Source organism: Homarus americanus, unplaced genomic scaffold, assembly GCF_018991925.1.
Source record: "Homarus americanus isolate GMGI-L3 unplaced genomic scaffold, GMGI_Hamer_2.0 scaffold12662, whole genome shotgun sequence".
Lineage (NCBI taxonomy): Eukaryota > Metazoa > Arthropoda > Malacostraca > Decapoda > Nephropidae > Homarus > Homarus americanus.
The window spans coordinates 536563-560173 of NW_024748230.1; the positions used below are offsets into that span (position 1 = coordinate 536563).

General features: G+C 42.2%; 1 protein-coding gene across 1 annotated transcript; it reads left to right on the forward strand.

Moving 5' to 3' along the window:
* Positions 1 to 1177: 1177 nt before the first annotated feature.
* On the forward strand, positions 1178 to 4791 carry LOC121880224 (neurogenic differentiation factor 6-like). The gene is made up of 2 exons (XM_042387384.1): positions 1178 to 1264; positions 1623 to 4791. Exon 2 carries the CDS (start codon positions 3443 to 3445, stop codon positions 4226 to 4228), a length of 786 nt encoding a protein of 261 aa, XP_042243318.1. The 5' UTR covers positions 1178 to 1264; positions 1623 to 3442; the 3' UTR covers positions 4229 to 4791.
* Positions 4792 to 23611: the final 18820 nt, after the last annotated feature.

Here is a 23611-nt window from a genome sequence, read left to right on the forward strand (position 1 = left end):
TCATCAGTGGCGAAGTGGATAAAAGTAAAGTAAGCCTGTTGTTAACTCCTAGTTCACCTCTTCGTTCCACTCAGTGCTTTATCCAACACCTTCTTTACTGGTTTTCTTTTTTCTCCAGCATCAGTATAACTATTACTGCTGCAGCAAACTTTCTGTCACGTCCTCTACCACCCATTGCTACTGACTGATTCAGAGTCACTATAGAGTGTAGCTCTAGTCAGGTGGACACACCACTGAGAGTTCTCTCCGACAGCTACTGTCGGGAAGACTCGCGACAGCTGAAACTCGCCAGAAGTTTGTTCTCATGTGGATATACAGATGAGAGAACTATCGACAGTAACTATCGAGAGTCCGCTCTCAAGTGGAAACGGGCCTTACTGCTAACCCAATTTAACCTTACCTACCTTTAATTAACCTAATCTAAATTTATTTCACATGGCGTAATCAAACCTAACTTAACCAAACCTAATTTTACTTAACCTAACCTCAATTAACCTCACATGACGTAATCTAAGTCCGTCTAAGCTTACCTTACTTAACTATATATAGCATAATCGAAACAAAACGAAAAAGAAAAATTAAGGAAAATTACAGGAATTGAAAGCAATTACAGAAATATGAGAAAGGTAACAAAAACAAGAAAACTATAAATCACAAACTAGGAAAATTACACAGAAAATTGGAAAAAATATTAAAGCCAAAAAAAGAGGGAAAATTCGGGAAAAATCACAAACTGGGATAATGACACGAATGGGAGAGATACATACAGTTCGTTATAGTGTGACGTGTCTTATTACTGGGCATGAATGAAAATTATACACGTCATCCACTCGCATGTTTGCACCAGGTTGAAGGAGAAGAGGCACCTCTGGACCCCATGAACGTCTAGCTTGCTCTGACTTGCTCCTGACCACTCGACCCTTCATGTCAGGTGCATCAAAAACTTTCGCGGAGATTTAAATTCACATGATCCTAAATCTTCAGTTTTACTGACCAAACCTCAATGTGTGACAAAATATATTCTATACGGGAAGAGTTTGATAGGGTTTTCGTTTTGTTTCCTGTTGTGAGGTCTTAGGATTAAGGTCGTTAAACATTGAGATACATCATAGATGAGGGCACACGCGCCAGGCAAGGGGTGAGACCGTGAGAGAGAGAGAGGCTCAGTAGTGGTTGTGCCCTCGACAAGGCAGCACGGACCAGTACCACCTGCCCATTACCTTCGTGTCACACACACACGCGCACACACATCACTAATTAACAGGTACAAGTACGATGCATCCGAGGCCCGATATCAAAAGGGGTAAAATGTGTAATAATAATAATATTGTTTTGCAAGTATATACTGAAATTAACAGTTTATATATATATATATATATATATATATATATATATATATATATATATATATATATATATATATATATATATATATATATATATATATATATATATATATATATATATATATATATATATACTTCTAATGTTATCGATATATTAAATTAAAGTGAGGAACACATATCATAAATAATAGATAAAATACCAAGTGAAGAATGGAAGCATAAACCCATTTAAGCAACTATATACACTTGTTTATTTTTTTTTCTGTTAATTCCCAGGTGACAGACAAGCACAGTGAGGACGGACGGTCGTGTCACACACCTCAGCCAGTGACCGAGGATTATATACGTTAAAACACAAACAAGAGTGATTCTCTCCTGTGAGCTGGGGGTCGAACTGGCCTCTAATATAGTGCTGGTGAACCCGGGAACTAGGCAGTGCAAGGCAGTACTTGACACTCACCTGTATGCACTTACTCTCTCGTACCCAGCCCAGCACGATCTTGAGAGAGACGAATGAACCCATAGTGTAAATCGTGGCCCAAGAGAGGTCTGACTACCAAGTGCCAGAAGTTGGTGTCTTTACAAATGTTACGAGTGACGGGGAGTTTGTTAACACTGTCTCCCGAGTGTCTTCTGGTAGAGCGCCTGAGTGTGTGATCCTGGAGAGAGAAAGAGTGTGGTGTTGATTCCTTAGAGTGTGTGCTAGCTATGCCAACGGAGGTGAAAATTGTTTGATCATCCACTGAGAAACTTTCCGATCACACCTTAGGAACCATCGTCGAAGAGACCCGTTTATTCCGTGACTTTAAAATTCCCTCTACAAATTGTTCTCATCCGGAAAATAAGTATACGTCTAGTAATCTGTTCAACTAAAGATAAGTAGTGACCTGATACAAAGTAATATTTTTGTGACGAATAAACTTAAATAAACTAGAGTGAAAAGACGAAGAAGACTTTTAACAACGGCCAAGTGTAAAAAAAAAGAAGAAAAAAAAAGTATCGCAAGTGAAGTTCACTTCCTGAGGCACCAGGTATCAGCCACCTGCACGGCGCCAGCTTATTTACTCAGTTGTTTTCACCACCGACACTACCACCACACCACCATTACCACCACCACCGCCACCACCTGTCACTACAGCTTATTAACAGCCGTGTACACCTGCTGGGACTGGCCACTCAGGTGCACGAATGAAAAAAAAAGGAGAATTGATTACGAACGTAAATCCACGAGTAGACAAAACGATAATAAATAGCAATAATAGAAGATAAAAAGAGAAGTGAGGGAAAAAACAAGATCAGGTCAATCCAGTAGAGTTTGTCTGGTGAAAGGAGATAAACTGAGCCTAGAAATATTGTAACTTGGCAATAAGACTCAGATTTCGGGCTTCGTGGTGATGGCCAGGCTGACATACCTGAGCTGATTATCACGCGGAGACCGTTCACCTCAAAAGCTCAGGTGTTATCGCTAGTGCTCAGGAATACACCAATACCAAAAGTGATATAAGTTCAGTTATAAGTGTACTAAATTGATTGTATAAATGAATAATATTAAGTGACGTGTGTTGAGGTATCCGATATAAAAAGAGAAAAATTGACATAGCAGAAAAAGCAAATATTATGATAAGGAATGTGTGGTTTTGCTTGTTGTGAGGACCAGTGACTGTTTAGCAATTCTGTTAGCGCCCCGCGAGTGACGGTGACAAGTGATCTGCGGAGTAGTTGTCGTTCTTGTGGTCCACTGCTTCTTTATCAGTGCCAGCGACTGCAGGAACGAGGAGCAGGGCAGCGCTCGACGGTGGAGCTGACGGTGGCTGGCAAGGTCTGGGGCTGCCGCCGTCGGGTATGAGATTGTCATTACGATGGTGGTAGTGATGGCTGTTCCCTCACTCTGTTTTATACTTTACCCACTGAGTTATCTCTTGATATAATCAGACGCCAGTAAACTATACATCACTTGTGTCTTATTTAAGCTCTTGCTCACTCCAACTTCTTACCCCTGAAGGCTTCTGATGATTTCAACACAGTGACAAACAGTGATCTTAAGAACCGACACAATTAAGTTGGCTGATAGAGCATTTATTTTCATCCTGTGAAAAATGATCGACAAAGAGGATCTAGATATGGAGGAGTTATTGCCACGTTCGACCCAGAATGATAAGATGTCGTGTACAGATAATAACAACAACTGCGGGCAGCGGCGGCCTACCAGGATAGCAGAGAAGTACGGTCTGCGGCCCCGCACCATCATCAGGAGGCTACAGCTGGAGAGAAGTAGAGACGACCTGCCACGGAGGCAGTCCAAGACACCCAAACACAGACCTCCGCCCTTGTCAAAATACAGAAGAAAGACAGCTAACGCCCGCGAACGTCACCGCATGAAGGAAATCAACGATGCTTTCGAGACTCTCCGTCGCGTCTTGCCAGACTTCTGCAGCCGTCAGGCCGCTGCGGCCATGACTAAGATCACCACACTCAAGCTCGCCGTCAACTACATCAGGGCGCTCTCACACATCCTGGAGGACGGCCATCCTGGGGATATAAATTTCTTCGATGGTTTGCAGTTTGCCGACATATCTATGGGCAGCCCTCTAACTCCAACAACCTCTGACGCCTTCACCACTCACTACTCCACCCACCATGTCGTCCACACGCAGAGTCCACACAACTCCACTTCCCCTGTGGTCTCCTCCACTACCTCTTCTCCCGCCTTGCCTCGGGGCTCTCTGGGCAGTACTAGCGACCTCAGCGACCTACTATCAGATGACTCATGCGTCTTCGAGGACAACCTTGACGCCTTTGACGACATACCCGCATTACCTGAGGCAGATCCTTTCGCTCTCCTCCTAGTACCGGACACGGAACCCCTGGCGCTGGGGTCCTAGGGCTGGGATTTATGCTGCAAGTATTTAAAATCTGTAAACCTAGGATTTGAGGAGTTAGGTGCTAAACACGTATGTTCTGAAGACGTAAGTTCAAAGGGCTTAGGTTGTGAAACCTTAAGTTCTTAGGACTTAGATTCTGAAAACTCGAGTTATTCGCTCTTAGGTTGTGTAGACTTAAGGTTACAGAACTTAGTTTCTAAAGACTTCATCAGAAACTTTAAGCAGAACTGGTCTGGAATATTGTTCTGTCACCCTATAGGCGTTTATCAGTGCCATGATACTGATACATCGTCAACCTTCCAGTGTTTACGAAGCGTTAGTTCCTCATGCAAATGGTTATTAGAGGTACGATCGTCCATTATTAGATAAGGAAGTGAATGAACCATGTGTGTTGACGCTTTGGTCATAACAGCTGTTGGTATCGCATGAGGCTGTGTTAACTTCTCAGTACAGCGGATACGTGTACTGTGCTCGTGCAATAATGTTCCCCGTTTCACCAGCGACAGATTCCTTACCGTACCTCTCTCTCTCTCTCTCTCTCTCTCTCTCTCTCTCTCTCTCTCTCTCTCTCTCTCTCCTGTATTGACTTATGTTTCATTCTTCCTCTCCTTCTCAGTCAATTTCTCCTCCCCTACATCATTCTCCCTCAATCCCCCTCTTTGTCACCCCCCCCAAACACGCGTACAGCCGTCCCCTTAGATACGATACGAAAATTATTCCGACTCCGTCCAACATAGTGAGAAAAAAATCTATCAGGGTAAATCAGCTTTTTGAATGCCCTGACTGACTGACTGACTGACTGACTCAATACGTCATGGCCAACAATGTGACACCGAATAATTGATGACCAGTCGGTGGGGGTCAAGACAGTGCTATGTGAGAGAGACATATTTTAAGTGCCTTGAGACGCCTTATTAGATGTGGATTTCCGACTCTGTGGTGTGTGTGTGTGTGTGTGCGTGTGTGTGTGTGTGTGTGTGTGTCCTGAAGCTGTGGTGCCGTTTTTTGTGGTGAAAAACATAAAACAAAAACAAACACGAAAATAATCATAACTGCTGGATGATAACAGAAAAAAAAATTATCGTCCGTGTTAGGTTGTAGTTTCCGAATGTTATATAGTGTCTGTTGTAGAAACTTAAACCCCTTGTGGAAGCGAAAACAACAACAACAACAACAACAACAACAACAACAGCCTCTTCGACGCCCTGAAATAAAAAAAAAAAAACCTAACGAACTGAGACAAACAAGAAGATATGTGTTTACATTATGAGTGGTGAGAAATTCTTAAATATTAATACTGTCAACAAAGTGAAGGAAGAGAGAACGGAAGTAGTAGTTCAGTGATGCTCATGTGTTCAAGAGTGAGACTTGTACATGACCAGTATTGAACATGTTTGTATAGGTGATGTATTTTATTTTCTAATCGGCATAGTTGGTATATAATCGACACAGCTGGTATTTAATAGGCACAGGTGGTATATAATAGGCACAGGTGGTATATAATCGACACTGCTGGTATTTAATAGGCACAGGTGGTATATAAGCGGCACAGGTGGTATTTAATAGGCACAGAAGTAGTGGTTAAAAGTCACATAATTAAACTGCTCGAGAAAACACACCACTGAGCTGCTCTACTGAATGTACTGAACTATTAAATGAGTAATTAAAAAATAATAACATTATCTACAAATGACACTGTAAAGAAGTCATTATTATTGTTATTATTATTATTGTTATTATTATTATTATTATTATTATTATTATTATTATTATTATTATTATTATTATTATTATTATTATTATTATTATTATTATTTACCAAAAAAGGTCGTAAATATAATCTTAATCTGGGACAATGATTATAAAGTGTAAATTTTCACACATACATACATACATACATACATACATACATACATACACACATACATACATACATACATTCTGTAAGTTTAAATCAAATTAAATTTTCTTGTTTATATGTTTCTACATTTCGCTAATATGTATGTATATGTATGTATATATTCCATGAGCTGGGAAGAGAAATGGTCTGTATGTAAACAACAGTGGATATGTATATTGGCTCGCCTAGGAATGTATATTTTGGCTATCTCGCCTAGGAATGTATATTTTGGCTATCTTATGTATGAGATGTATATTTTGGCTATCTTATGTATGAGATGTATATTTTGGCTCTCTTATGTATGGGTGTATATATCCTGGATTACTCAATATATACTTTTCTCCTGACTGTAGGAGTATTTTGCTAAGTTCTGTATAAATGTGTATGTAACTATTTGTTCTGTATGAATGTGAATTATGTTAACAGGTCAGAAGTTATACACAGTAAGTAATAACTCTGTATGATGGCTGTTATTTATCGACATCATGTATACTGAAGCCAATTTCTGTAACATCTTTACATTGCTTTTCGTGTATGCAAATTAGGGGCCTTTCTGAGACCTCGATTGTTGATTTGTTACTTAAAGTATGTACCGTGTGTATGGTGTGATAGTGAGAATAATGGCTGTTCTAAACTTATTGTGAACTTATTGTGAACTTTGGCAACTTCTACCCTCCCATTATTTTGAACTTATTGTGAACTTAGACACTCCTATCAACCCATTATTTTGAACTTAATGTGAACTAATGAACCATCCACCACTATATATATTCACCAGTACATTTATAAATTGAATGAAATTTTAGTAGAAACATTTTAGTTAAGAAATATCTAATAAAATTTTAATATTTTAGTTTAGTTAATGTTAAGTTTATTCTATTTCTATAATCTTCGAACTTTTAAAACGTGTCTTGGATTATTGAGTCTACCGATACATACTGTAGATGGCGCTGTAGTGTCTCATTCAAGTTTGATACAGGTTGAAGTATGAGCGTCTTAACGAGGGTGGTGGTTGTTGTTGTTGTGGCTTTATTCTTATCATTATGTGTACTGTACGTGTTCTCAGCCCGGTCATGTGTTAATTAATGTTATTTTACAGGTGTGTGTGTGTGTGTGTGTGTGTGTGTGTGTGTGTGTGTGTGTGTTGCTCCCGTCTCGTGTCCAGGTGTGAGTGTGTCATTAGTACAAAAGTACCTGTATGTAGCGAGTTATTTGGTCCAGAATTATTATTATTATTGTTTTTGTTGTTGTTTTCATTATTATTATTATTATTGTACAGACTAAAATTATCAGCTCTAGCTATATAAATTACTTCCTATGTTACACAATTAAGCTGTGACTTGTATATTACTGGATGGATTTCTTATAAGTTTACGTTGTACTGTATATACTGATGTAATTTTAGTGTATGATTTATTCTTAGTTTGTGTATTAGTGTTTTGTAATAAATGCGGGTAACAGAAAGATCTATTAAATACCATCCTTATTTACTTACGTTACGTGACCCAAATACAGTAAAAAAAAGTTAAATGATAAAGAAAACAGACTGAATATCACCACTCCATGAAATTGCTAAGATGCAGCACTAAAGAAAACGGGATATGTGTTGACCCAATAAAGAAAATGGGATACATGTTAAGCCAATAAAGAAAACGGGATACGTGTTAACCCAATAAAGAAAATGGGATACATGTTAAGCCAATAAAGAAAACGGGATACGTGTTAACCCAATAAAGAAAATGGAGTGAGAGTTAGAGTTAATGGGGGAGGCACTGAACAAGAGACACAATAATGTAGAGAACACTATTAGGAAAGAGGTGAAAAGAAAGCAGGTGAGAGAGGGGGAGGGTTAGAGGGAAAAGAGAAAGGGGGGTAAAGGAAAGGAGGAAAGCAGGAAGGAGAGAAGGTAAAGTGTGGGAAGTAGGGAAAGAAGTAGGAGTGAGAGGCAGATGAATGTTGGGGAGAAAGAAAAAGTGGAAGAAATGGGGGTAGAGAGAGGAAGAGAAAGGGATGGGAAAAGAGAGAGGGGTGAAAGGAGAAGTAAAGAGAGGAGAAAGGGCTAGAGAAAGAGTCAGGGAAAGAGGGATAAGAAGATAAATGAAGAGAGGAGGAGAAAGGGATGGGCAAGGAGAGAGGGGGAGGGGTGAACGGAGAAGTAAAGAGAGAAGGAGGAGAAAGAGGGAGAGAGGGGGTGAAGGGTGGGGGAAGAGAGGGAGGAGTAAGGAGAGCCTCGCGTCTCAGGGGTGATCCAATGGCTGCTGATAACTGAAGAACTGCACGATCACTTCGTTAACGAGGCCGAGCGCTGGCTGTTTGCGTTTGACCCAACACAAGGCTTTTATGGAGAGGTCACACCCTTGAGTTGCCAGTTGTCTGTTTTTCCCCCTTCCTCGAGTGGCTAAATATCTTGTTCCCCATAAGACTAAATTTCTCCTCACTTTAATACTTTTTTTTCCACATATTAGTTCGTTTTGTCTTTTTTTATGCCTTATTTAGTACAATTATCGGTTTTACTATTTTCCTCCGTCTTCGATGTTTGCGCCTTGGTTGTGTTTTAAGTCTATGAAGAACAGACATACTCGGGGTTGTTTGCTGGACGGATCTAATTGAAACAGAATGTGGGCGGTGGTGTAGGAGGGAGGAGGGAGGAGGCCGGGCGAGATATTGCGCGCCTGTAAACTTGTATTACACCGTCACGACCACACTGTGCTGTGTCGTTATCACAACACAGCTCACAGAGGTGTATGCTGTGTGGCCTGCTCGCTCACACACACACAAAAGAGCAGTCTCGCTGATGCTCTCTAATCAACGCAGTTTCATTAATTTACTTTTATTTGTCGAATACCTTAAGCTAAACAGATGCTCATATATACACAAACATATTGTATATACAACCAGTCCCGCACTCCAGCCAGGAATCGACCCCTTACGAGACGAATGTCCTACCGCAGAGCTACGGACCCGAAGCTAATTCTTGTATCAAAAATCCATATTCTAAAACTAACATCAAAATATTGTATAAACAATACATCATTTACTCTCACATTAAATACCACAAAACTATGTAAACAAAATTGAAAAACAAAATTTATATTATATTTACTCCTCAATTATATTAACAAATAAAAGAAAAACAAAATCCTTTATTTCTCCCATGCTGAGTTAATGTCAAGAGGGAGTGTACAAACGGGTGTTGGCAGGCGGGTATCTGTTTCATTAACCCAAGTGGATTTGTAAGACAATCCCACGAGAAAGCTGTTAACAGGGGAAAAAATCCTATCTGAGTTCGGTTGGGTTAGGTTAGGTTAGGTTAGGTTAGCGTAAGTGTATATATATTTATCACGTGAAATAAGCTGGGGTGCCTAATCTTCAGGTGATCCCAAAATAAATTCATTTCTGTGTGTGTGTGTGTGTGTGTGTGTGTGTGTGTGTGTGTGTGTGTGTGTGTGTGTGTGTGTGTGTGTGTGTGTGTGTGTGTGTGTGTGTGTGTGTGTCAGTTTCGTGTGGAGTGTTTTTCTCACTCAGGTATGTTGGACATTGGTCTCCCACAAGGTATAAACTCCACTCAGTGTCACGTTACAGCTGACCTGACCTCTGACCCCCGGCCTCACGACGCTCCTCACCTCATAAATGAACCTGCCTCGTTTCAACTGACTCACCTAACACACCTGAGTTACCTGAGTTACCTGAGTTACCAATTACCACCACCTAACACTTCACCTGAGTTACCGAATCATGTGGTGTATGATGGTCAGTGGTCAAATGAGCCCTTAATTCTGATAGACCCCTACTTAATGGGCCCCTAGTTCTGATACACCCTTACCTAATGGGCCCCTAGTCCTGATACACCCTTACCTAATGGGCCCCTAGTTCTGATACACCCTTACCTAATGGGCCCCTAGTCCTGATACACCCTTACCTAATGGGCCCCTAGTCCTGATACACCCTTATCTAATGGGCCTCTGATCCTAATAGACCCCTACCTAATGGGCCTCTAACCCTAATAGACCCCTAACTAATAGGCAGCTAGTCCTGATAGACCCCTACCTAATGGGCCTCTAATCCTAATAGACCCCTACCTAATGGGCCTCTAACCCTAATAGACCCCTAACTAATAGGCAGCTAGTCCTGATAGACCCCTACCTAATGGGCCTCTAATCCTAATAGACCCCTAACTAATAGGCAGCTAGTCCTAATAGACCCCTACCTAATGGGCCTCTAACCCTAACAGACCCCTAACTAATAGGCAGCTAGTCCTAATAGACCCCTACCTAATGGGCCTCTAATCCTAACCTAATGGGCCTCTAATCCTAATAGACCCCTACCTAATAGGCAGCTAGTCCTAATAGACCCCTACCTAATGAACCCCTGCCTAACCTACCTATATAGACTAAGATTGAGGTGCTCCTACTAATGGTCTTCAATCCTAATGATGTTTGGTGTTAAGACAAGTCAGGGCTTAATAGAATTGGAATCCATTTAACCTACACTACACCATCATAAAACCTTACCATTCAACAGCAAATACTACAACTTTACTTTTTTTTTACTTTTAATAAATCCGCTAACAAAAGAGAATGGGACAATTTATGTATATACTGTAATTTTTTTTTTTTTTTACGCAGAAATCTTACATCAATGTGCAAATTCCCAGAATGAAAACGTAAGCTTTATAGCCCATAAATGTTCGTCATTTCAAAAAATCAGATTAAAATTCTCCGAGAAATGAAAAGATAATAATGAAAAGAAAAACAAAACAAAAATAGACTTGTGTTGGACGAAGGTGGAGGTAATAAAGGATGAATAATGACTCTGGGTGCGTCGTGAGACATTTAAATGCTGAGCCAATTAGCACATGAGTCTTCCCAATCCCCGCCCCTCCACACCTTCCCCTCCTCCACTACCCAATCCTCACCCCTCCACACCTTCCCCCCCTCCACCTTCCCTCCTCCACCACAATCCCCTCCACACCTTCCCTCCTCCACCACCAATAACAGGTAAAACTTAAAAATAATGATTTTCTTCATCCTTAATGGGGTCATATCAGCTAAGGTTCAAAATTGCAACGATACTGTGTGTGTGTGTGTGTGTGTGTGTGTGTGTGTCCGTGTGTGTGTGTGTGTGTGTCCGTGTGTGTGTGTGTGTGTGTGTGTGTGTGTGTGTGTGTGTGTGTGTGTATGTATCGTTTGCTTATATTTTACATACATTTTCCGTCTGTGTTGTACCTAAGTAAATCGGCTGAGGTGATGTGTCGTGTTGGATACTATTGTTGATTGGTCGAGCGTGGCCCAATCCTGATAGGCTCCAGGGTGGACGAACGGACGGATGGATGGATGGATAGATGGGGGGTGGCTAGAAAGACGGACGGACTGATATATGGATAGGACGGACGGTGGATGGATGGGGGGTGGCTAGAAAGACGGACGGACTGATATATGGATAGGACGGACGGTCGGATAAACGGACAGGGAGAATGACGAATAGACGGATGACTAGGTGGACAGAAGGACGGACTCTCGGAGAAGTAGAAGAACGGATGGAAGGATAGACAAACGAAAGGATGGAATGACAAACTGACGGAAAAACTGACGGATAAACGGACGGATGACATCACCTCTATACCCTCACCAAACCTTCGATAAATATCTTAATATACTGTCCTTCACGTGAGACAGTAAAGATACTACAAACAGAAAGACACACAAAAAAGTTAATAAAGACTCTCGTTTTATGGCTCACTAACTCCGGTTTAAGGAGGTTTTAAGCTGAAGTCTGAGATAATGAAAACGTGATGGGAGTATTTCTTCATCGTGTTGTGTAAATAGAGAGAATTAGGCCATCATCCCTGGCTCATTAATGCATCTTAATATTAACCAGAAAAAAACAAATGGCAAATACTGTCGTGGTTATGACAGTCAAAAGAGGTTTATAATAGATTATTAATGGATTTACAGGTAATAATTCATTAACCTGGAGTGTTTAATCATCACGTGATCCGAATTCCAAGTGAGCTGGCAGCCTGGCACCTCCCTCAAGTGCACTTTAACTACTATTACTATTACTACCACTACTACTACTAAAGATTACGAAACTGATTTAGTTATTAGCAAGCGGTGTCTTCTACGGTGTGTGTGTGTGTGTGTGTGTGTGTGTAGGATATCTGCAATTACACACAACTCAGGGAGGGCAGAACAAAGTGTAAACAGCGCGACACGACTACATAAATGGCTAAGAGAATTAACCAAATGTCAGCAACTCGACATAAACAACTCGACGTAAAAATCCCGACACAAATGCATGACTGGGTGACAAGAGGAACAAATTAAAGATACAAGAGGAAAAACACGCAACACTACATCATCACCAACCAAGAAAACAAGTTCCCCCTTCACCACACCAACGATATTTTCCGTGTGTTGATGTTGACGTCATAATGTATTACTACGCTTCAACAACTACAATCTTGAGGCGCTTGGTCTAGTTGTACCGTACATACATACATACATACATACATACATACACGAGTCATCAACAGCAATTAAGAGAGATAGATTGGTCTTAGTGGTACCAGGAAGGTCTTAGTGGTACCAGGAAGGTCTTAGTGGTACCAAGAAGGTCTTAGTGGTACCAGGAAGGTCTTAGTGGTACCAGGAAGGTCTTAGTGGTACCAAGAAGGTCTTAGTGGTACCAAGAAGGTCATCGCGGCCTCACCAAATTGTTGACTGTTTATCGCTCCTCACCCTAACCTAACCTAACCTAACCTAACCTCTCGACAGGGCCATGATTCGGGATCGTTAATGCTTCCTATGGTCAATTCTCCTCTGAATCCCTTACGATAAAATGCCCTAAAATAATACCCCAAAACAGAATCAGAATCACACCTAAACTCAGCCTTCACTTGATGCATTGACTTCAACACCAGTTAAGGGATAATAACCTTAAGAATCTTTACGAATCAGAACCCAGATTCAGAGAGTTTCGAACGATTCATTTTCTCTTATTCTTATATCATTAGTGAGATGCTTTTGGTCTTTCACACAAATATTATGGTGTCAAAATGGCGTCTAAACTGTACTAGATACGTTTTCTTGCTACGTCTAAGAGCCAAAAAATAAAAAGTCAATGTACTAATCACTAAGAATAGGACCCAGAGGACGTAACGCCTGCCAGCTGTGTGCACCAACAGGGATGAGAATAAAACAAACATACAAGCACTGATAACACTCTTGTCACTGATCTTAATGGCACTGGTCGACACGGGTGACGACGTGTTAAATTACATAAACAAAGACGGATGAATAGCTAGTAAGTGTGTGTGTGTGTGTGTGTGTGTGTGTGTGTGTGTGTGTGTGTGTGTGTGTGTGTGTGTGTGTGTGTGTGTGTTAAATTCACCAGAATACACCCTACTCTCCTTCATACCAACACGTGTAAACTATACTATACTATACTCCCCGTCACCCATGTATTTGTATGTTCAATAAACACACTAAATCACACAGCCCATTGAACAACTGTAAAACTCCTACACGTTCACATGAATACGAAATAAAAAATAAAAATAAAAATCTCACGACGCTAACAGCCTCAAAATGCAAATGTAATGACCTTGTTCCACGTCTCAAAACACTAGTCTTCTCGCCAATGATTAAAAAATAAAAACAATCGGCTCCCACAACATGACCAGTGATCCGTGTATTTAATAATGTGGTACTGAGGAAAGATTATACGTACTGTATAAATAGCCTCCCGCGCTCTCTCTACCTCTCCCCCTAACAGTTTGACCGCTCTAGTTCAAACACACAGACACACACACAGGGTCTCTGCAGCTTAAAAAAAAAAAAAGATGCACATGTTAAGTTATTACTGTTAACTAGAACGTATATAGTTTTGGTAAAGTGTCAGTGTTTGAGAGGCGAGGGAGAGAGAGACGAGATTATTTAAGTTGTGGTCAAGTCTGTCAGAGGAAAGAGACGAGGGAGTACAGACATACTGTATATGTAATGAGGTAAACTTAATAATAAACACTCCATGGTGAGATGCATAACTACTAAACTGTATTGATATTGGGTAAATTATCCAGATAAATAAATAAATAAAGAAAGAAAGAAATATAGAGAGAAAAGTATTAATTTCACCCCAAAAGTAACTTAAACTTCCAAGAATATGTTTTCGCCAAATCATGATATATTTTTATGTAGAATTAGTGAGTTTTACATCCAGTTGGTGGCAGGTGCTGGGTCATCGCTTTTTGCTTCCACTTATTTTCCAACTTTTTGTGAAATAAAACTGATGTGAGGCAGAACTGGAACGTGTACCACTCTGCAGAACTGGCCGCAGATTCACAAAGGTTCGTAGGATGAGTTTTCCTCCTAACTGAAGATAGAAGAAGGATTTGACTTACGTTAAACCACAAAAAAGTCGTAAATGAGGCATCAAAATCTTACTGGCATTACTCGACCTAAATTAAATACGTTCACTTTGCACCACCAGTCAGAAAACTAGATAACACTGAGACTCTACCTAACACTGAGACTCTACCTAACACTGAGACTCTACCTAACACTGAGACTCTACCTAACACTGATACTCTACCTAACACTGAGACTCTACCTAACACTGAGACTCTACCTAACACTGAGACTCTACCTAACACTGAGACTCTACCTAACACTGAGACTCTACCTAACACTGAGACTCTACCTAACACTGAGACTCTACCTAAACTCGAGACACAAACTCAGCACCAATCAGGACCCAAAATTTAGGTCTAGAATTTTATGTTTTTCATATGAATCTTGAGACTACCAGATGCTAAGCGAACGAAAACTGTTACAATTTAATATCGGTGTAATTCTTAAATCAACCAATTAGATGAATTCTTAATACATCTTTACTTAAGAGCAGTCTTCTTATTACGACCACTTGTGAGTACGACCCCTCGACTCAAATTCTCAAAGCATTCAACTCATAATTCTCTTCATGAGCTATAATGTAAACGTTCATCTATACTGGTTGCTAGTAGGGAGGTGGAGTGTGTTGCTAGTAGGGAGGTGAGAGTGTTGCTAGTAGGGAGGTGAGAGTGTTGCTAGTAGGGAGGTGGAGTGTGTTACTAGTAGGGAGGTGGAGTGTGTTGCTAGTAGGGAGGTGGAGTGTGTTGCTAGTAGGGAGGTGAGAGTGTTGCTAGTAGGGAGGTGGAGTGTGTTGCTAGTAGGAGGGAGAGTGTTGCTAGAGGTGAGAGTGTTGCTAGCAGGGAGGTGTTGCTAGTAGGGAGGTGAGAGTGTGTTACTAGTGGGAGGTGAGAGTGTTGCTAGTAGGAGAGTAGTGAGAGTGTGCTAGTAGGGAGGTGAGAGTGTGTTGCTAGTAGGGAGGTGAGAGTGTGTTGCTAGTAGGGAGGTGGAGTGTGTTGCTAGTAGGGAGGTTGAGTATGTTGCTAGTAGGGAGGTTGAGTATGTTGCTAGTAAGGAGAAGGAAATCACTAATATCACCTACTCCTTACCACAACTACTAACACCTACCACCACAACCATTATCACCACCTACCACCACTACCACTTACAATCACTACCTACTCCTTACCACAACTACTAACACCTACCACCACAACCACTATCCTCACCTACCACTACAACCACTATCACCACCTACAGCCACTACCTACCACCACCACCACCACAAATTACCACTTTCGTTAGGTTTTTGCCTCAGTTTTTACCACATACCAGAAAGTTGACACCAGTTAAAATATGCATCAAAATATCTCCGACTTTTTCCGCCACATCTGCACCAGTAGAACCGAGGCACTGACATTTAACCATCCGAAGTGTGTTAATCAAGTTTTAATTGGGTTAAGTTTAATCCTTTGAAGTAGAGGGGGTTAAACCGTCGTCTTTAAAGGGGTTAAATCAACGTGTTCAGTGGGTTTAGTCATTGTCCTCAAGGGGTTAAACCATCGTCCTCGAGGGGTTAAACCATCGTCCTCGAGGGGTTAAACCATCGTCCTCGAGGGGTTAAACAATAGTCAGGAACCTAATCATCGTCTTCAAGAAATTAAACCATCGTCCTCAAGGGGTTAAACCATCGTCCTCAAGGAGTTAGACCATCGTCCTCAAGGGGTTGGAACCATCTTCCTGAAGGGGTTAAACCATCGTCCTCGAGGGGTTAAACAATAGTCAGGAACTTAATCATCGTCTTCAAGAAATTAAACCATCGTCCTCAAGGGGTTAAACCATCGTCATCAAGGGGTTAAACCATCGTCCTCAAGGTGTTAAACCATCGTCCTCGAGGGGTTAAACCATCGTCCTCAAGGGGTTAAACCATCGTCATCAAGGGGTTAAACCATCGTCCTCAAGGTGTTAAACCATCGTCCTCGAGGGGTTTAAACCATCGTCATCAAGAAACCATCGTCTTCGAGGAGTCAAACCATCGTCCCACCAAAGGCACATAAACCAGCGTCCCCAAGGGGTTAAACCATCATCCCCAAAGGGTTTAAATTAATTATATATTACTGTACCCATTACAATATCACTTTCATAGTTCAGGAAGCCGGTCCCTCGCCACCTTTATACGATGGGGAAATTATGAGCTTTTTTATGACTCTGACTTTAGACTGAATTTATTATTGTGGGTTCGTGTATCTCAAGAGTGAAGAAAACAGAAAGATTATTATTATTAGTTTATTATTACTATTATTATTCTTGTTGTTGGTATTATTATTATTATTATTATTATTATTATTATTATTATTATTATTATTATTATTATTATTATTATTATTGTTGTTGCTATTATTTGTTGTTGTTGTTGTTGTTGGTATTATTATTATTATTATTATTATTATTATTATTATTATTATTATTACTATTTATCGCTATTGCTCACTATTATTATCTTACTCTTTACAGTATGTACTTCTTTAAAGACTCTGTACCCCTCACTATGATACGGGAGCTGTCATGTTTGGTAAGTATACATTGAGTATGATATTATCTCAAAAATAAATTGGTATAAACCACTACACCAACGAGCACTTTAGATTGGAGTCAAATTAATGTGTGCCTTTGCTTTCCGTGTTACAAGATAATGTAACACAATCAGATACAGCGATCTTGAGCAGCGAGCATGTACAACAATTATTTTGAAATCTCTGTGTACCTGTATTTGTGTATGTCTCTGTACCTGTTGTGTTTATATTTCTGTCTTGATTAATTACGTGGATGTTTGTATGTATAAAAGCAAAAATAATATAAGGTTGGTTTAAGTGTACTTGTATTTATCTTTAGATTCCTGTAACTGACCTACCTGTAGCGTTGTTAATTAAATAATTCAATAGGAATCTTCGTATATAATCACCAATACCATCACCACATTAACCTGGTTTATTTGTTCCTCTTATTCTCAGACATTAGTGAAAGGCGTCGTCGACCTTGAAGAATCCAGTACACGAATTGGATTTATTGCCTGCTCTTAATCATTAATCCCGGGTGGTGTTAGGTGTGTGCGTGTCAAGGTGGCCACAAAAACTACACGCTCTTCGCGCACTTAGCGTCGGGTGTTGGCGCCTGTGTGTGTCATTATTTACTCTCATAAGAACTAATTCTTTTAGTGGGTGTAGCAAGGAGCCTGTGGGTGTGAGCTGGCCCGTGGGAGAGTAATGTCCCTTGTGTTAGGAAGGGCATTGATACAACAGACTAATGCAGGTAAAATTATTCTGCCTCATATGGACTAGTTCAACTTGTGTAATCTGCCTGGTGTCTTTTACTAACTGACAGACGGATTATGTTTTTACCACGTGAGGGATATATTTTTTTGAGGGGGAGGTGGGAGGGGAGGGGAGGGGGTGAACTCTATCATTAAAACACTGCCAGAAGTACAAACTAACCCAGCTTTGAGTGATTCTTATCCAACTGGTATAATAAATGCAAGTAATAGTCGCAGTTCTGTTCTAAAATATATCGCTCATAGAACAACAAACATTTTATAATCCATTAGAGTTAAGTAAATTGAACAATAAACCCGATTACACTATGGTGTCACTTGGTTAAGGATTATCTATATAAGTACAGATCTAGAGGTAGGATGTGTGGGTCTTGTAATTCCTTCTATGACAGTATACAATAAGGAATGATGAGTTAGTAGCTATGGATAGATATGTATATTAAAATCTTCTTGAGGTAATACCGCAGGAAGAATGATCTCGGATATATACGGAGGAATGTTGGATTATATCACCATGAATATCTTAAGGAATCAAACCTTCGTAAAAAAATTATACAAGTCTGAGATAAGATGTAGTGTCAATGTAAACAATAAAGGAATGTAAACAATAGAGCGCCAGAGTACATCAGACGAAACAAGTGAGCATCGTCCTTAAGTTAGCTGCCTCTTGATCCTTTTTGACGCACATATGAGAGAATCACAATGAGGTGTGATCGGCTTATGTATGCCACAACCAAGACAACAATAAAAGGATTTGCATCTATGAATCTATTGATATTTGTCGTCTGTCTTGAATAACAGGATCTCGTGAGGAACCTGTGGTATTGTATTCCCGCGTGTGTTTGGCAGCTGTGGAATGTCGTCTAGCATCCTAATAGTGTCGTGTGAGTTTGATACATAAATACTCGCAGGTACTCGTATGAATTCTTGAACTTATAGTACCTAGGTATATGTTGGATACCTAACCTGGTAGCATTAAGGTGTTTAATCCTAAGGCGAATTAAGCTAGAAAGTAACTAAACTGAATTCCCTTGGTGAGATCAGTTGAATAAAATACTTGCCTTCGTGTCAGCACCAACAACATACCATTCGATTTTGGTTTACCATTTCATACGAGTGAATGGTAATAGACAGTATATATTTCCCGCGTCTATTAACATAATGCCACAATGATAGATGAGACAGATAAGAGGGACGTAATATACAAGTGACGGGGAGACAGACAGAGAGATGAGTGACAGGAGGTGAGGTGAGAGAGGGGGGGCGGGGGGATGTTGCATGACAGTCAGCTGAGGATAACAGTGAGGGGGGAGATGAGGAGGATGGTTATGACAGGCAGTGGATGGTTAAGGCGGGAGGGTTGGAAGGGAATGGAGGGAGGGAAGGAAGGTACGGTGGAATGGGAGGGAGGGAAAGGTTGTTCAAGGGAGGGGAAGGGTGGAATGGGAGGGATGGAAGGAGGAATAGTTGGAGGGTGGGATGGAAGATAAGGAAGGGTTTGACTGTAAGGAGAGAGGTGGAATGGGAGGCAGGGAGGAATGATGAGAATGGGAGGTGGTGGCCGGGGATAGAGGGAAGGAAGGAGGGAGATGTCGAGTCAAGATGGCGTTGATATAGTACTGAGACTTTATCGTAAGTGAACGTATTATTATTATTATTATTATCATCGTAAATAAACATACATAGAGAACAAAGAAAGACACAAATAAGCAGTAAATTAAGGAAACACGGAATGATGGATACAAAAGAAATAGGGAAAAAAACAGAAGAGAGATAAATAAAACAATAGAGAAATAAGGAAAATAAAAATAAATGCATAAATACAATAAAAAATAAAAGACGAATAAAAAGAAAAGAAAGAAAAAAGAAGCGAAGAGAACTATAAGATGAGAGAAGAGAAAAGAAGAGAAGAAAAACAAAAGAAGGAAACAGAAGAAATAGAAAAAAAAAGAAAAAACCTACAGCGGTCATAATTCAGTAAAAACAAAGATGTGAGTGAATTACTGATGAGAGCGTTGACAACACTGCTTGGAAGTGATCAGTCAGCAGTGTTGCCAGCGCCCAGGCACCGCCCGTAAGACACAAAGAATTTATCACGAGAAGTCATGCAATTTCTTCATCTATTTATTTCGCGTACTATCTTCTGTTGTCTTGCCCTTATGCCTCATATTGTCCGATATTTATTTTATTTTATATTTTTGGTTCGTTTTCTATAATGAACTGGCTACTGATATTATTATTATTATTATTATTATTATTATTATTATTATTATTATTATTATTATTATTATTATTACTATTATTATTATTATTATTATTATTATTCTTATTATTATTATTATTTTGTTGTTGTTTTCAGATGTCCTTCCGTCCTAAAATCAAATAGCAGTAAAAGTAGATAACTAACGATAAAGTGAGACAGAGGTAACACCCCCCCAGGAAGTAGACAGAAGCCTCACCCCTCCCAGGAAGTAGACAGAAGCCTCACCTCCCAGGAAGTAGACAGAAGCCTCACCCCCCCAGGAAGTAGACAGAAGCCTCACCCTCCCACCAGGAAGTAGACAGAAGCCTCACCCTCCAGGAAGTAGACAGAAGCCTCACCCCTCCCAGGAAGCAGGCCCTCAGGAAGGAGACAGAAGCTTCACCTCCCAGGAAGTAGACAGAAGCCTCATTAATCCCAGGAAGTAGACAGAAGCCTCATCCCAGGAAGTAGAGCCTCAGGAAGTAGACATCACCCTCCCAGGAAGCCTCACCCTCCCAGGACAGAAGGAAGCCGCCCCACAGGAAGACAAGCCTCATCCCAGAAGTAGACAGAAGCCTCATCCCTCCCAGGAAGTAGACAGAAGCCTCACTAGGAAGTAGACAAAAGCCTCACCGCTCCCAGGCAGTAGACAGAAGCCTCACCGCTCCCAGGAAGTAGACAGAAGCCTCATCCCTCCCAGGAAGTAGACAGCCAGGAAGCCTCACTCCCAGGAAGTAGACAGAAGCCTCACCTCCCAGGAAGTAGACAGAAGCCTCACCTCCCAGGAAGTAGACAGAAGCCTCACCCCTCCCAGGAAGTAGACAGAAGCCTCACCTCCTCCCAGGAAGTAGACAGAAGCCTCACCCCTCCCAGGAAGTAGACAGAAGCCTCAGCTCCCAGGAAGTAGACAAAGCCTCACCGCTCCCAGGAAGTAGACAGAAGCCTCATCCCTCCCAGGAAGTAGACAGAAGCCTCTCCAGGAAGTAGACAGAAGCCTCACCCTCCCAGGAAGTAGACAGCCTCCCCTCCCAGGAAGTAGACAGCCTCACCCCCAGCAGAAGCCTCACCTCCCAGGAAGTAGACAGAAGCCTCACCGCTCCCAGGAAGTAGACAAAGCCTCAACTCCCAGGAAGACAGCCTCACCGCTCCCAGGAAGTAGACAAAAGCCTCACCGCTCCCAGGAAGTAGACAGAAGCCTCACCCTCCCAGGAAGCAAGCCTCACCGCTCCCAGGAAGTAGACAGCCTCACCTCCCAGGAAGTAGACAGCTCCCAGCCTCACCGCAGAGGAGTAGACCCTCATCCCTCCCAGGAAGTAGACAGGGAAGTAGACAGAAGCCTCACCCCCCCCTCAGGAAGCAGACAGAAGCCTCACCTCCCAGGAAGTAGACAGAAGCCTCACCCTCCCAGGAAGTAGACAGCAGTCACCCCTCCCAGGACAGAAGCCTCACCCTCCCAGGAAGTCAGACCTCCCAGGAAGTAGACAGAAGCCTCACCCCCAGGAAGTGGGCAGAGCCTCATCCCTCCCAGGAAGTAGACAGAAGCCTCATCCCTCCCAGGACAGAAGCCTCACCTCCCAGGAAGAGAAGCCTCACCCTCCCAGGAAGTAGACAGAAGCCTCATCCCTCCCAGGAAGGAAACAGAAGCCTCACCCCTACCAGGAAGTAGACAGAAGCCTCATCCCCCAGGAAGTAGACAGAAGCCTCATCCTCCCAGGAAGTAGACAGAAGCCTCACCCTCCCAGGAAGTAGACAGAAGCCTCACCCTCCCAGGAAGTAGACAGAAGCCTCATCCTCCCAGGAAGTAGACAGAAGCCTCACCAATCCCAGGAAGGAGACAGAAGCCTCACCCTCCCAGGAAGTAGACAGTCACCCTCCCAGGAAGTAGATAGAAGCCTCACCTCTACCCGACAGTACACAAGCCTCACCTGCCCGACAGTAGACAGAAGAAACCTCACCTCTGCCGACAGTACACGGAAGCCTCACCTCCCGACAGTACACAGAAGAAACCTCATTTCTACCCGACAGTACACAGAAGCCTCACCTCAGCCCGACAGTACACAGAAGAAACCTCACCTCTGCCCGACAGTACACGGAAGAAGCCTCACCTCTGCCTGACAGTACACAGAAGAAGCCTCACCTCTGCCCGACAGCACACAGAAGAAACCTCACCTCTGACAGTAGACAAAGTAGCCTCACCTCTACCCGACAGTAGACAGAAGGCACCTCACCTCTGCCCGACAGTACACAGAAGAAGCCTCACCTCTGCCCGCCCGAAAGTACACAGAAATAACCTCACCTCTGCCCGACAGTAGAGAGAAGTTGCCTCACCTCTGCCCGACAATAGACAAAGTAGCCTCAACTCTGCCCGACAGTAGACAAAGTAGCCTCACCTCTGCCCGACAGTAGACAGAAGAAGCCTCACCTCTGCCCGACAGTAGACAGAAGAAGCCTCACCTCTGCCCGACAGTAGACAGAAGAAGCCTCCTCTGCCCGACAGTACACAGAAGAAGCCTCACCTCTGCCTGAAGAAACCACCTCTGCCTGACAGTAGACAAAGTAGCCTCACCTCTACCCGACAGTAGACAGAAGGCACCTCACCTCTGCCCGACAGTACACAGAAGAAACCTCACCTCTGCCCGACAGTAGACAAAGTAGCCTCACCTCTACCCGACAGTAGACAGAAGCCTCACCTCTGCCCGACAGTAGACAGAAGAAGTAGACAGAAGAAGCCTCACCTCTGCCCGACAGTAGACAGAAGAAGGCCCGACAGTACACAGAAGAAGCCTCACCTCTGCCCGACAGTAGACAGAAGAAGCCTCACCTCTGCCCGACAGTAGACAGAAGAAGCCTCACCTCTGCCGGACAAGAAGCACGAAGAAGCAGCTGAGGTACAGTAGAAGCCTGGGGTGAGCAAGCGGGCACAGGGGGGAGAGGTGAATGGAAGGGTGGAGGGGACGGGGAGGGAAGATTGGGAGGGGGTGAGGAGGGGAAAGGGGGGCAGGCAGGTAACGCTAAGTGATGCACATACTAATGCCGCCCTCCTGCATAAAACAAAGCCGTTTCTTCCCTTCACCTGACAGGCTATTTGTTCTACCCCTCCCAATATCTATCTGGCAACCCTCCCTCCCTCCCTCCTTCCCTCGCGTTATTGAGTAGTTTCGCTTTAACGAACCCGTAAATAAAAAAAAAAACGTAAAAAATTAACGAACCAGCAAATGGGGGGGTTAAAAAAGATTGAGTTTGTTGGTTCAAGAGACGCCTGGATTGATTGATGGCCGAGATGGACTGGAATTGTCGGTCAACTTGACGTATAGGGAGGCAGTAAGACAGAGCAAAGTGCCATAACCTGTCGCTTGGATCAACAGGGAAAAAATAATGGTTGGAAATTGGATGTTTTGACGTGTGTACGAACTGTTTTATGTTAAAGGATGGTAAGTGTATACCGAGAGAGAGAGAGAGAGAGAGAGAGAGAGAGAGAGAGAGAGAGAGAGAGAGAGAGAGAGAGAGAGAGAGAGAGAGAGAGAGA